The following is a 13,786-nucleotide window of genomic DNA, read 5'->3' on the forward strand; positions in this document are numbered from 1 at the left end:
AGAGAAAGCTATGACTTATGTACCAGTTGTTAAAGCTGGTTTCATGACCAGGAATGATGAGCTGGTTGGTATGAATGTAGAAGAAGTATGTATATATGGATTTATGTATCCATCAATGCAAATTAACATATATGAATAAAGAAATGCTAAAAGTATATTAACAAAAGGAAATTTGTATTAATGATGACTTTAAAACGATGAAATTTTTCATTGTACATTACAGTGATTGAACAGTAATTCTAGAGAAGAAGGCAGCTCAACAGTGAAGCATTTTTTAAACCCACCTACATAGAGAATAGTTGCAATGGAGACAGCGTGGCAAGAATGAAATAGCTCCCCAAAGACTTCAAGTCAGAAAGCTAAAAAACTATTTTTCCTATGTTTGGTGTATCTGCCTGCCAAAAAGAATTCTGTTCTGCTTTCCATTGCAGAGATGTGCTCCAGATCCACAGAAAAGTTGGTCCTTAGGAGAGGAATAGCAATTTAATTTTACATATTTGCCTTTTTTGTTTTGATAGAAATAGTTTCTTCTTTCATGTCTACATATCTCATGGTTCCTGTCTTCTCAAACGCATGTGAGTTCCCATTCCCAGGATTAAATAATGTAAACCACATATTTTACAGCAGCCGACTCAGCAGAGAAGTGCTCCTGACATCTCCTTCACCATTGATGCAAATAAGCAACAAAGGCAGCTGATCGCGGAACTAGAAAACAAGAACAGGTAAGGCTTTTTAGACATGCTGGCTTTTTGATCAAAGCGTGTGTTCATTAACCTATAGTCATGCTTTAAAATATCCAACTTTTTCACCCTGTATGCACAGTTAAGAGAAAACCTCTAGAGTCAGTGATGCTGGCTTCCAAAAAGCTACTCTTCAGATTTCAGATCTTCAGAAGTTTCAGGAAAAAACTATACATATATATATATATATATAGTTCTGAGATGTCACTGCAATTAATGTTTTCTCCCTAGACAGTATCATCTTCCTTTTAAGGACGCACTTGTTTTTGTTAAGGACCTATCTAATGCAGAAGGGCCTTCCTGAGTGCTAGGAGAAAAGTCACTCTGCCACCCAATGATAAGTAGAAGGCTGACCAGGGAAGGGCCCTGTAAGGACCCCAGGCTGAAAGAGGCATTTGACATGACACCACCATCATCAAGTCGTTCAGGCCAAACATCTCCAGATCCAGCCCGTCAGCAGGACCTTTCTTTATTCAACACGGATTTGTTCAGTCTACCCCAATGGCAGATCCCAAAGACTGTCCACTTCATCTCCACCATTACTACTCAATCCAACCTGTCATTTTATAAAATACAAACCATATCATGTTATTTCCTGTTCAAAACCCTCTGACGGTTTCCATCATGCTTTGACTAACACTTACCCCTCTCACCATGGTCGGCAAGGTCTTACCTGACCTAATTCCTGTCTGCCTTTCCAGCCACAGCCCACCCTTACACTCGTGCTTCGTGCAGCTTCCTTCTTTCTTTATAGCCTTCACATAGGTTGTTCATAAGTTCAGCTTAGAAAGCTCTTCAGGGTCTCTGCATGGATGGCTCCTTCTGATCGTTAAGGTCTCGGCTCAAATGTCACCTCCTAAAAGACCACCTAGCTAATCTTGCCCACTGCCACCCACCCCAGGAACCACTCTCTGTTACAGCTCTGTGTGTGTGTGACTTATCACAATCTGAAATAATCACATTTATATGTTTGTTTCCTTGTTTATTGCCTGTCTTCCCTGACTGAAATGGAAGTTCTTTGAGAACAAAAGCCATGCCAAATGGCCCCTGGATTCCAGAACCTTGCCTGGCACTTTGTAGAGACTCAGTAAATATATATTGAGTAAGAAAATAACAAATAGCTGAGTCAGAACTCAAACTCAATGCTGACTAAGCCCAACATAGGAACAAATTGTACATTCTATATGTCTTAGAATAGCACCAAAATGTCTTAATGCTTAATCCCATTCATAAACACTGATGCCACTACTGAGATCAAAATGATAAAGTAGGAGGTTGTGATCATTGTTCCATGCCTGTAGAGTATGACCTGAGAACTGGTCAAAGTATCCTTTAAAGAAAAGAAAATACTTTGAAGAAAAGGGAATTATGATTATTTAGAAAGGCAATAGTGCTCTTAAGATAAAAATAAACTACATGCTCATGAAAAGCAAAGCTCTACTCCCTTCTCCCCTCCCTGTCCCCCAGCCGAAAGAAATTTCTCCTGTTGCTTTCTCAGCAAGAGGCCCAGGAAGGATGTAATGGATGGAGAAGATCTCCATCAAAGTTTCAATAAGGAGCTGCTGTGTCTGTATCACAAGGCACCCTCAATGTGAGCTAAGGCCCATGTAACTGTGCAAGAGGCCGTTGTTTGGGAGCTCTTTGAAAGTCTGAAATGACTAAGGGAGAAGACTTGGAACACCCAGAGCAGGGTTTCTTACCCTGGGATGTCAGGGTATCTGTGAAATCCCCAAATTGTGAAAGTGCTGAGCACAGAATAAGTGGTTTGTAAGTATCTAGAGAAATATCCTTCAAGGGAAGATACTTCTTCTTCTTAGTCCAGGCAGAAGAAATGTGTAGAATCGGGAGGCAGGCAAGCAAATCAGCTGGGATTTAGGTGGCTCAGGCCTCAAGCCTCAGGTGTGGGCCACCAGCTGATGGAGAGGTCCAAGAGTACAGAAGATCCTACAGAGCCAGACTCCTTAGTGTAGCTCTGGGCTCAGCTGGGGCCATGGGGATGCCCACAAGTCAGGGCCAGAGGATGGTTAAAATTACCAATGAGTTCCAAGATAGAAACGTCAAGGAGAGAAGAAATGTCAGTTGAAAAACTTATCCTCAGTGACCCAGACACGCCAAGATGACTTCCTAGACTGTACCATCCAAAGGGAATCAAATATTTCAGAAAGCAAATGCTAACTTGGAGGAAACAATGAAAATGCTTATGAAAAATTTTCATACTTTCTTCAAAGTATGCTTTAGAGAAAAAATTAAAAGGAAGGTACAAATTTGGTTGGCACATTTTCGCATTCTTAGAAAAAGACTAAAATGAAAACTCACAGGCCCACAAACACCTTATCTTGGTTGCAGTGTTCCCCTACTCTCCCACCTCCGCAAAGCACTTTGTTTTCCCTTCCAATCCTCTGCTTCCACCAGGCACGGGGATAGCACACCTGAGGGGAAATTGGGACTTTCTTTAAGGCAATACCCCAGGGATATCTGCCTCCATGTGAGACTCCAGAATCAGCAGAAAGAACCTGGCTGTGGCATGATATCACTCTTACTGCTTGTTTCCAGGACATTTTTGGATTGCATTCTCTGAATGCAGGTTTTTAGGATCAGAGAGAGAGTAATGAAATGGGAATGAGAAGAGATGGCAGAAAGAGAGCTTCATCCTGTCCCTGAGTTCTTTCACGGCCCCTAGAGTTCCGCACCCCATGCCTGATGAGTTCTAGTCCATCTTGAACTTATCACTGTAGGCCAGCAAAGTCACATTCTCCAAAGACCCCAGAACCATGTCCCAGAAGCCAGGTCACACTCTTGCACCATGGAAATTCACCCCAGGGGTCTCATGGTCTCCAAGGTGATGATTAACCCAATAATCAGATGTCTAAACTTCAGGGAAGGATGGAGCTCCTCACTTCACTTCATGACTACCCTAGGTCATCATGGACATTTCAGCACTGATCTTTAGAAGATAATGCTTCCTTCCTTGCAGGAGCCAGTTGTGGTTAGTATTAGCAGTAGCGGGACTCTTCAAATTACATTATATAAGTTGCAGCCTGCCTGGGCTACACCAGTCAGAGCAAGTGCCAGAAGACTGAGGGAGTCTGATGTATACGGGCTTTGAGCTACCCAGCTTGAGTTCAAATCACCTCTACCAGATACTTGTTATTGGCAAGTCCATTAACCAGTCTGTGCTTTGATTTCCTCATTCATGAAACAGATAATAGTAGCACCCATATATAATAGAATTTTTCTAAGGATTAAATAAAATAAGATTAAAGAAGATAGCACAGTTCCTGGATCTACACTAAGTGCTCAATGCTTATTACATATCTTACCATTATTTTTTCTTATCAGAGCTGCTTCTCTCTTTCCCTTCCTTGGGCCAAATGACTCTGCCACGATTCTGTCCTTAGAATCAACAAGGAGAACTAGTGGGAGTCATGGAATATCAGGATGTTAGCCCTGAAGGAGATCTTCGAATTCCAAGTTCACTGGTGTTCCGGCTGAGTTCTGTGGGACCCTGAGGATGACAGAGGAAGGCCTAGGAGCACAGGGGCCCAGCCTTTCTTTATCCAGAGCAGCTCCCTTTTAACTGTTTGACATATTGGGTTTTCATAGAAGATTTCTTTTAAAGATTTCCATCATGGAACACCAAGGGGGACAAAAAAAGGTTGAAAATCACTGAATTGTGGTCCAACCTTCTCACCATACCCATGAGAGGTGCAGTGACTGGTAATTAGCTTCTTGATTCTTGTGTGTTTGTGAAGCAGACTGTTGTAAAGCAGTCTGTCAGATGGAAAGCCAACCCCTTTGCTCCCCAAGTTCACCTTCCATTCTTGGTGCTTTGTTCTGTCTTTTTGGCTTTCGTGCATTTTGTTGGGTAGGGAGACTGACCCTTCCCCCAACAACACATGACTTGCAACCTTGCTTAATGGCTTCAAACTCACTTAAGGATAATTTGCCTTACACAGGTCACCTATCCTTTATGGCCGGCCTAATGTTCACCTCAGTGCAGGGCAGCCCAGGCCCCAACATCAATAATAGACTGACACATCTCACCCCTGACAGAGGTCACGCCAAGAGCACTCTTATGTCACAGACTCAATTACAGTGAATCCTTTTAAAAGCACTTTCCTTCTAAGGCTACCCTCATTGAGATCCATCGTTAAGGCTGAAAATGTTAAGAAAAAGAGAAAGAATCTTGCCTAACTGAGGGCTTCTCAGATAAGTTCAGTGAGAGGAATTTCATTCCTGGTGAGAAAATGGGATTATTTAGTTTTGTGAAGAGAGTACCATTTATCCTTATTTTCCCTCCAAGCACCTCGTACTTGCTGCCGGTACTTTATGGTGTCAGACTGCGATCATAAATAATAGGAAGATGCATTTTTGTCTCTTAAGCAGGGCACTTCTCAACGTTGAACACATTACCACGGCATTACGTTACTTACCAGAGAGATTATTAGATCCTGGTGAGAACACTCAGCTTGAAGGCTCCAGTGACATACTGCAGAGTCTTCATGGTTGGATGTTCTGGAGATGAAGTCAGTATCCTCTCACCCACAGTACCAACTAGCTACAGCCAACGCCTCGTAAACACAGTTGGTTAGTGAGGGTCTGTTCTGCCCCAAAACGTAGGATGAACCCCTCTTTCTTTGTTCTAGTGGCCCTGATCTGCTCGGATGTTAGATCCTGGATATCCTGGAAGTCAACTGACCCTGGTTTCTTCCCTTCCTCCTCTCTCCCAAGAGAAATCTTACAGGAGATCCAGAGGCTGCGGCTAGAGCATGAACAAGCTTCTCAGCCCACTCCAGAGAAGGCGCAGCAAAACCCCACTCTGCTGGCAGAACTCCGGCTCCTCAGGTAAGAGAGGAACCCAAGGCACCTCAAGGAATGCAGGTGTTTGAGATCTTCAATAAAGTCTAAGTGTCGAGCTTCTGGCCATTTTCTAATGGTCCCTAAACACCCTAGCAGCTGACGTTGGTTTGCTTTTTTTTTAATATCACATATCTAACTTTTGAGATTTGGGGGATTGGGGAAGAGGCTGTTTATATTTTAATCTTTCATTTAATACAGAAAAAAGGAAATGGTTCCTTTGGATCAGGAGCAAAATCCCTCACTAGAAAAAATTTGAATTCAACTCTTTTTAGTCATTTGCACTATCAATAATATGTTTATGATGCAAGTGGTCAATGAAACAAACACACAAACAGCCTCATAAACATCACAGGTTTTTACATTTGAAAATTTACCGGGCCCGGCCCCATGGCCAAATGGTTAAGTTTGTGTGCTCCGCTGCGGCAGCCCAGGGTTTCACTGGTTGGGATCCAGGGCGCAGACATAGCACTGCTCATCAAGCCATGCTGAGGCGGCATCCCACATGTCACAACTAGAAGGACCCACAACTAAGAATATACAACTATGTACCAGGGGGCTTTGGGAAGGAAAAAAATTAAAAACCTTTAAAAAAATTTACCTATAACCCATAAAAGGGAGTCATTTTCTCTAAATCTTGGTTTCCAATAGCTTTACATATAGATCTTAAAAAATAGACTTTGTGCCTTCTTGTTTTGCAAATGAATTAAAAGACCTGGTGTTATCTGCTCTGTCATCATAAAATCTTTGAGTTGGAAAGGACCTTAGAAAGTCATCTGGTTCAACACCTGAATTTCAGTGCGCTTCTCCGAGTCAGAAAGGTAGAGAGCAGCAGGACACAGATGAGGACTGCAGTGCCTCCCACCGCGCCCACGTGCAAAAGGAAAGTTGTGCTGTGGGCTTCTCAGAAACCCCTGTCAGAATTAGAGTACCATTTGCTTCATCCATACAAAGTGACCAAATTCAGCAGAGTCTGTATGGCTGTGTTTGGATTTTACCAAGTCCCTATTGATCATAGTCATGGATGTTTCGGGGGGTTCCGTCCCAGCCCTGCTCTTCGGATATGTTAACATCTGAGCACAGCTGCACAGCTGGCCCAGGCTGCAGGCCCTGCCTGCTCTCAGCTGGGACCCATTCTACCTCTCACTGCTGGAGGGGCAGACCCACTAAAGGCTTAAGTTGTGGGAAGGAGATCAGATTACAGAACCTGCAATTTGTGGGGGTGCTTGATACAAAGAGATCACATCATACTTTTGAATCACAAAATAATTTAACGGAAAAAACAGAAATCCCAAATGATTTCTGGTCCTGCCTTCAGAGAGATGTGTTAGAAATCCTTGCACATTCTCCCACACCATCACCCAGAAGGGATGAAAATGAAAAGGAGGAAAAAGTGATATTTCATATCATTCTCCTTCTCAAAGGCATATAAAAGTAAATGCCTGCTTGAAAGAATACTTTGCCAAATAGGATTATATAGGCTTTCCAAACTCACAAGTTGAAAGTTAAGTCTAATGTACACAGAAATATAACTGAATAAATCATCTTGGAAATAGAGTAGTCATTCATGTGTGCATCAAGGTACCTTGTCTGCCTGAAATGTTCTTTCTACTTCTTCCACTGGTTGTCCCATTCTCTGCTAGAGGGATGATGACTAGGAATTCTTCATAAGCATTTTCATCAGTGACCTCCTCCCCACCACCCCCCGTTACCATTTGCTTTCTAAAGTATTTGGTTCCCTTTGGATGGTACAGTCTAGGAAGGCATCTTGATGCGTCTGGGTCACTGAGGATGAGTTTCCCAACTGATATTTCTTCTCTCCTTGACGTTTCTATCTTGGAACACACTGGTAATTCTAACCATCCTCTGGCCCTGACTTGTGGGCATCCCCATGGCCCCAGCTGAGCCTAGAGCTACACTAAGGAGTCTGGCTCTGTAGGATCTTCTGTACTCTTGGCCCTCACCGTCAGCTGGTGGCCCACACCTGAGGCTTGAGGCCTGAGCCACCTAAATCCCAGCTGATTTGCTTGCCTGCCTCCCGATTCTACACATTTCTTCTGCCTGGACTAAGAAGAAGAAATATCTTCCCTTGAAGGATATTTCTCTAGATACTTACAAACCACTTATTCTGTGCTCAGCACTTTCACAATTTGGGGATTTCACAGATACCCTGACATCCCAGGGTAAGAAACCCTGCTCTGGGTGTTCCAAGTCTTCTCCCTTAGTCATTTCAGACTTTCAAAGAGCTCCCAAACAATGGCCTCTTGCACAGTTACATTGGCCTTAGCTCACATTGAGGGTGCCTTGTGATACAGACACAGCAGCTCCTTATTGTAGCTTTCATGGAGATCTTCTCCATCCATTACATCCTTCCTGGGCCTCTTGCTGAGAAAGCAACAGGAGAAATTTCTTTCGGCTGGGGGACAGGGAGGGGAGAAGGGAGCAGAGCTTTGCTTTTCATGAGCATGTAGTTTATTTTTGTCTTAAGACTGCTATGACCTTTCTAAATGATCATATTTCCCTCTTTACTTTAGCCACAAGAAAGCTGAGAGCAAAGTTTGCAACCCAGGTCTGGCAACTGAATAGGATTATACGATAGGCATCTCTGTTGCTCATCTGACACTTCCTATGCACTAAGCTCCCATATAATTGCTGTAACAACCCTGGGCGATGGACACCATTATTATACTCTTTTTATAGATATGGAAACTGAGATTCACAGAAGGTAAATAATTTGCCCAAGATTCCGCACAATGAGCAGGACAGGTGATTCCATCTCCTTTTCTTAGGTCCTAATTATCTTGTGCCTGGACTATTATAATAAACACTTAATTGATTCCTGGCCTCTGGTCCATCTACACTACTGTCAGAATTACCTTTCCTCATTTTATTATTCATTTAATTCATTCAACAAATATTTCTAAAATGCAGTGAGCTCAGAACTTTTCTGGGCATTGTAATACCAAGATGAGTTGGGAAAGATACTGTCCCTGGTCTCACAGAATTTGTGGTCTGGTAGGAAAATGACCTAAATAAAGTGATCAGGCAAATAAGAATATAATTATAAACTGAGATAAGTGCCATAAGAAGTCTTCCTTTTAAAAAAAAGACATAATTATCAAACCTGCCCTTCGCTAGACTCAGAAAAGGTGACTGTGAGGAAGGATTATTTGAGTTGAAGTATGAAGAATGGGACACAGGGAATGCGTATTAAGGGGTGGGACAGCTGATGAAAGGGTCTCCTGGAAGATAGAGACTATATGGCAGGAGCAAATCTGGTGCTTTCTTAGCTAAAGGTCTATAGACCTGGAATGCAATGAACAAAGAGGTGCATGGTAAGAGATGGGGCTGAAGATGTAGGTAGGGATAGACCATGACACTGTGTGGCCTTACACAGCATCTTGAGCATATTGCTATTAATCCTACAACAGGAAACCACTGAAGGATGAGAGTTACATATCGAGCTAACACAGGAATTAGATTGTCAAGTCAGATTCACGTGAATCAGAGATTTACTTCAGTATTGAGCTTTACTAATAATTTCAAGAATATAGGCAACCCGAGGCACGGATGAAACAGAGAAAGGTCTGGAACATTCCATAAGGTTCCCCAGGTGTTTCCTTCCCACATAGGATGGAATTTCTGAGGGAAATTTTGCAAGGTGATCTAGTGAGCCTCCCCTGACCTTCCACCACCACATGGAACTGGCTGTCTTCTTCTCAGTGACACCACAGAGAGCATTTTGTTCTTGTTTTTGTTATACACTCACCATTATTGCTTTGATCTTATTTATGTCTCCTTCTCTCTCACCCAAGGACAAAAACTGTCTCCTACTCATTATTTTATTTACAGTGTCTTAAAACAAAAGTGCTGAATAGATGTTTGTGGGATGACTGGATAAACTGCAAAACCGTGAAGAGACAGCTGAAGAACTGAGTTTGCAAAGACAATCCCGTCTCCTATAGTGAAGAAAACATTTATTAAAACTTTGAAGCAACTAATTCACACTACAAATCTCAAGAAAAACAAGTATAATTTTTCATATCTCTTCCTTGCCTAATAAATAAGCATCATATTCTATACCTGAAAACTTGCATTCTTTTCAACTATGTAAAATTATTCTTTGAGAAAACTTGTTAATATAAGGTGACTTTTTTTGGTTTACCAATTAGAACTGGAATTGTAACCGCTGATGCAAGTCCATGGTTTCCAGACTTGAATTTCATAGCCCACCTTAAACTTTTTTATTATTTGGGGGAAATAACATAAAGTTGAATACTTATTGTTTTATCATATGATGACATTTTTAAAAACTACTATCATCTGAGGCCCGCCCGGTGGCGTAGTGATTGAATTCATGTGTTCCGCTTTGGCAGCCTTGGGTTGGCAGGTTTGGATCCTGGGCACGGACCTGGCACTGCTTGTCAAGCCGTGCTGTGGCAGCGTCCCACATAAAATGGAGGAAGATTGGCACAGATGTTAGCTCAGTGACAATCTTCCTCACAGAATAAATAAATAAATAAAACTACTATCTTCTATTACCACAATTGTTTCATGAATGACAGTATATTTTTTAACTTTTTATTTTGAAAAATGTTAAGCCCATGGAAGAGTTGTAAGACCATTACAATGAATTTTCTTCCACATTTCACCTAGAGATTGCTAACATTTTTGAAACATCCTTCTCTACCTCTCTCTATGTTTATATATAAATTACGTACACATTTTTGATGAGCCATGTGAGAGTAAGTTGCAGACATCATTACCCTTTACCCTTAGGTAACTTTGTGTATATTTTCTAAGGAAAAAAAATATTCTCTTATATAAGCATGGTAGTGGCATCATATTTAGGAAAGTTAATTGATATCTATTATTATCTTATATATAGTTCTTGTTAAAATTTTGCTTGTTGTCCCAACACTGTTCTGGAAGAAAGATGGCTTTAACACACGTGCAAAATTAGAAATAATCTGACAGAATTTCAGAATAAAAGGCATTCCTTTAGAGATGAATACATTCAGCTCTATGAAAATAAAATCACTGCTTAGTCCTTGTTTTCTCATTTCTCCTTGGAACAGTGGAGGCTGCGTCACAGATTTGTTATCAGACCTGCATTTGGTAACCACTGGTGTAAACAATTCCAGCTAAGATTAAATAAAGACATTATTAGATGAATGTTTTTTAAAAAATTGAATTCAATCAAATGCATTGAAAGAGTAAATGTCATGTTTTGAAAGATTACTACTGTAAGATAAATGCACAAATAATTTTTTTAATTGTTGATTAATTCTAAATTAACACCAGTTAATTCTAAATTAATGCTAGTTTCTGATAGTTTTTAGATGCTTCTCTTAGGATTTCTTACCTACAATATTAGAATTTTGCTTCAACCTTCTTCTCAAAGTGCTCCTCTGGCCAAAAGACCAAAAATTACAGAGTAGTATCTAGAAGAGAACTGGAAATAAATCAGAAACATTATCTACCCATCTACGAAGCCCTACTGGGGATGCATTTGGAACACCATGTGCAGACAAGGTCAAAGAAAGAACAGCTAATGGTTTTGTCATTGAAGAATATTTTTGAATGGAGCAAGACTTGCAAAATTAGACTGCTTCAGCCAGGAAGACAAAGACTAAAATAAGATACCATTAAAGTCTATAAAATTAGGATGTTCCTCATTTTCTGAATTCAAAGGAAATCAAAGGAAAGATTACTCTGGGAGTGAGCCTTAAGTGGCAAGAAAAGCCAAAAATATGAATATATTCAAAAAGGGTTGAGATATGTTTATAAATTTTAAATTTATAATTCATTATAGAGAAAGCCTATATGAAAGCAAATTAGAAATGTCTTATTTATATCCATAAACTGTCCTCCCACAAAATATCTTTCAGTTGGATGAGTTGTTGACCAAACTCAGTGTGACATTTTTATATTGTCAGTTTTTCATTTCACAGTCCCGCTACAGTTCCACTTAATATTGTGTCTGTGCCGTTGAGACAGGGATATCCATTCATACATTAATGCATACATAGTTGAAGAATCCACACCTTTTTAAAATACAAGTTCTAATATTTCCAGCTGAGACAGAAGTTTTGGGGGCAAGGAAAAAATTATATACACTACCTATTCACTAATGGTCATGAAATAATAGATTTGAAATTGATTTGAAAAGTATACGTATTCTTCAGAATTGTGAACCATTAATATTCTCCATACTGTTTCATTTCTTTCCCCCTCGTAACAGTATTTTTGTACCTCTTAGTGTCACCGTGAATGATACAGATTGCCGTTTGTGGTTTCCATTCTTGCTGACAGCCTTATAGAAGTTCTGCAAGACACAACAGAATTTTAAAAACATAAACCTTAGGTTATTTTCAGTTAGAACAATTATGGAGGAACTCCTTTATTCTAATTTCACTTTATGAAACCAAATCCAAGCAGAAAATTTAAATCGACTATAATAACTATGAAGCATTAATATTTCACCTCTGAAAGCCACCACATTGCATACTAAGGATGGAAGAAATTTAAAATGTACTTTTCTAAATCCAATTTCCAAATAAAGGTAACCAGTGTTTTCTGTGAGATTCACAAAAGGGTCCTTGAGTTTGGGAGGCCTGTGGGTTGCCCTTTTTCAGTGACCGTTTGGTTTTTGTTTGTTGTTGCAAGGGAACCCTATGGTACAGCACAGGGCCCATGACATAGTAAGCGTTCAGAAAAGATTTTTTTTCTTTCTGGATAAGGTATTCTTTCTGAATCAGGGTAGAAGGGGGTAGTATCTAAAAGGATTTTAGTCCTGTTTTGGTATAACTTCTAACAAATAACAAATATGACTTCTCACAAATACACGTACAACTCAAGCTATAATGATTCCTTTGACAACATTTTCCTACCTGTTAACCATGTCCAAGGCCAAGAGATGCCCTTTTTCTGGTGGTGCACTAGTCCACAAGACTGGGAAATGTGATTAGCTCGGTGAGTTGACTGCGATCTCTGATGACAACTACTTCTTTCTTAGACAGCGCAAGGACGAGCTGGAGCAGAGAATGTCTGCTCTCCAGGAGAGCCGGAGAGAGTTGATGGTCCAGTTAGAAGGTCTCATGAAGCTACTAAAGGTAAGACAGTTCAAATAAATGTTTCCTAGACCTACGGCTATGACATTTGTAAAAACTTTTTGCACATAATGTGCAATGGTTTTGCCAATTATTATATGTGATTTCCCCCAAAATGTCGTTTCAGACTCAGATATAGGATCATTTCTTAGACAAATGAAATGGTAGGAATTACAGGGCTCATTCTTATCCATTTTCTGGAAACAGACTGCTAAGGAGGACCTTCATGGGACAACTTCTTCTTGGCTTATTTCTAATTCCTTAAGTCCTTGAAAGTAATGTTTATTTATACAGAAATATTTTACATATAATACCTTTTAGCAATTCTGACTAATTTGAACAGAAGTTAATGTCTAATTCAGAAAATTAAGATATAGCCATTAAATAATTTTGGTGATTATAGTCTCATTCAGAGGAATAATTTTGCTAATTTCAGTAAAATATTTTCTCTCATCTGTGTAGGGTGAAATATTTTTGTTAATTTCACCCCACAGTAAAACATTTTCTCTCATCTTCACTGTGGGTCTCAAACGCAAAGTGTAAATGGGGATATCGCCTTACTTTCCTGCAGGTAAAGTGTTTATTGAGATGATCTGTAGAAGTCTTCTGCAGAATGCTATAATCTATTATTCTCATTGGGAAGTGACATTATTCCTTTAATGACCCTTTATTGTCTTCTTCAGTATACACCAAATTACATTTCAAGTCAAAAATAGACTAATTATGACCACCTGTCCACAGTCAGCCCAGGAGAAGCGTCAGTGCATCATCCTGCCGGATGTAAACAAGCATGAACCAGTATGGATTGGAACTGTGACATGCCAAAGGCAGGAACTGAAATTTCTGATAGGATGATGAGGGCAGAGTCCCTGGGGACAACTAACTTGTGAGACAAGATGTCCTGAATTTCAGTCCATGGATCCCCCACAACCCTGATACACCATAATTTATTGTTTCTATATTGTTTCTTCTTTCTGGCTTTCTTTCTCTCTTTCTTTCTTTTTCTCTTTTGTTTCTTCCTCTCTCTTTCTTTCTTCTCTTCCTTCCCTTCTTTTATTCATTTAACAAATATTTGTT

At 40.2% G+C, this 13,786-nt stretch overlaps 1 protein-coding gene and 1 long non-coding RNA gene across 50 annotated transcripts in view; one reads left to right on the top strand and one right to left on the bottom strand.

Annotated features, from left to right (window-relative positions):
• Positions 1-13,786, top strand: part of DTNA (dystrobrevin alpha) — a 359,410-nt gene that overhangs the window by 321,090 nt on the left and 24,534 nt on the right. For all 48 annotated transcript variants that reach the window (XM_070629857.1, XM_070629868.1, XM_070629872.1 and 45 more), the window contains 3 exons: positions 625-722; positions 5,472-5,585; positions 12,616-12,712. In XM_070629857.1, the coding sequence (XP_070485958.1) occupies positions 625-722; positions 5,472-5,585; positions 12,616-12,712 (309 nt within the window). The remainder of the gene's footprint in view (positions 1-624; positions 723-5,471; positions 5,586-12,615; positions 12,713-13,786) is intronic.
• LOC139084847 (uncharacterized) lies at positions 9,095-12,706 on the bottom strand. Of its 2 annotated transcripts, XR_011542658.1 has the most exons (5): positions 12,491-12,706; positions 11,853-11,925; positions 10,963-11,052; positions 9,932-10,031; positions 9,095-9,556 (listed from the first exon to the last, which is right to left on the bottom strand). It is a non-coding gene; the product is annotated as an uncharacterized lncRNA (long non-coding RNA). The 2 variants fall into 2 exon arrangements; XR_011542657.1 differs by lacking the exon at positions 9,932-10,031.

The sequence above is a fragment of the Equus przewalskii genome, chromosome 7 (assembly GCF_037783145.1).
Source record: "Equus przewalskii isolate Varuska chromosome 7, EquPr2, whole genome shotgun sequence".
In the NCBI taxonomy this organism is placed as follows: Eukaryota; Metazoa; Chordata; class Mammalia; order Perissodactyla; family Equidae; genus Equus; species Equus przewalskii.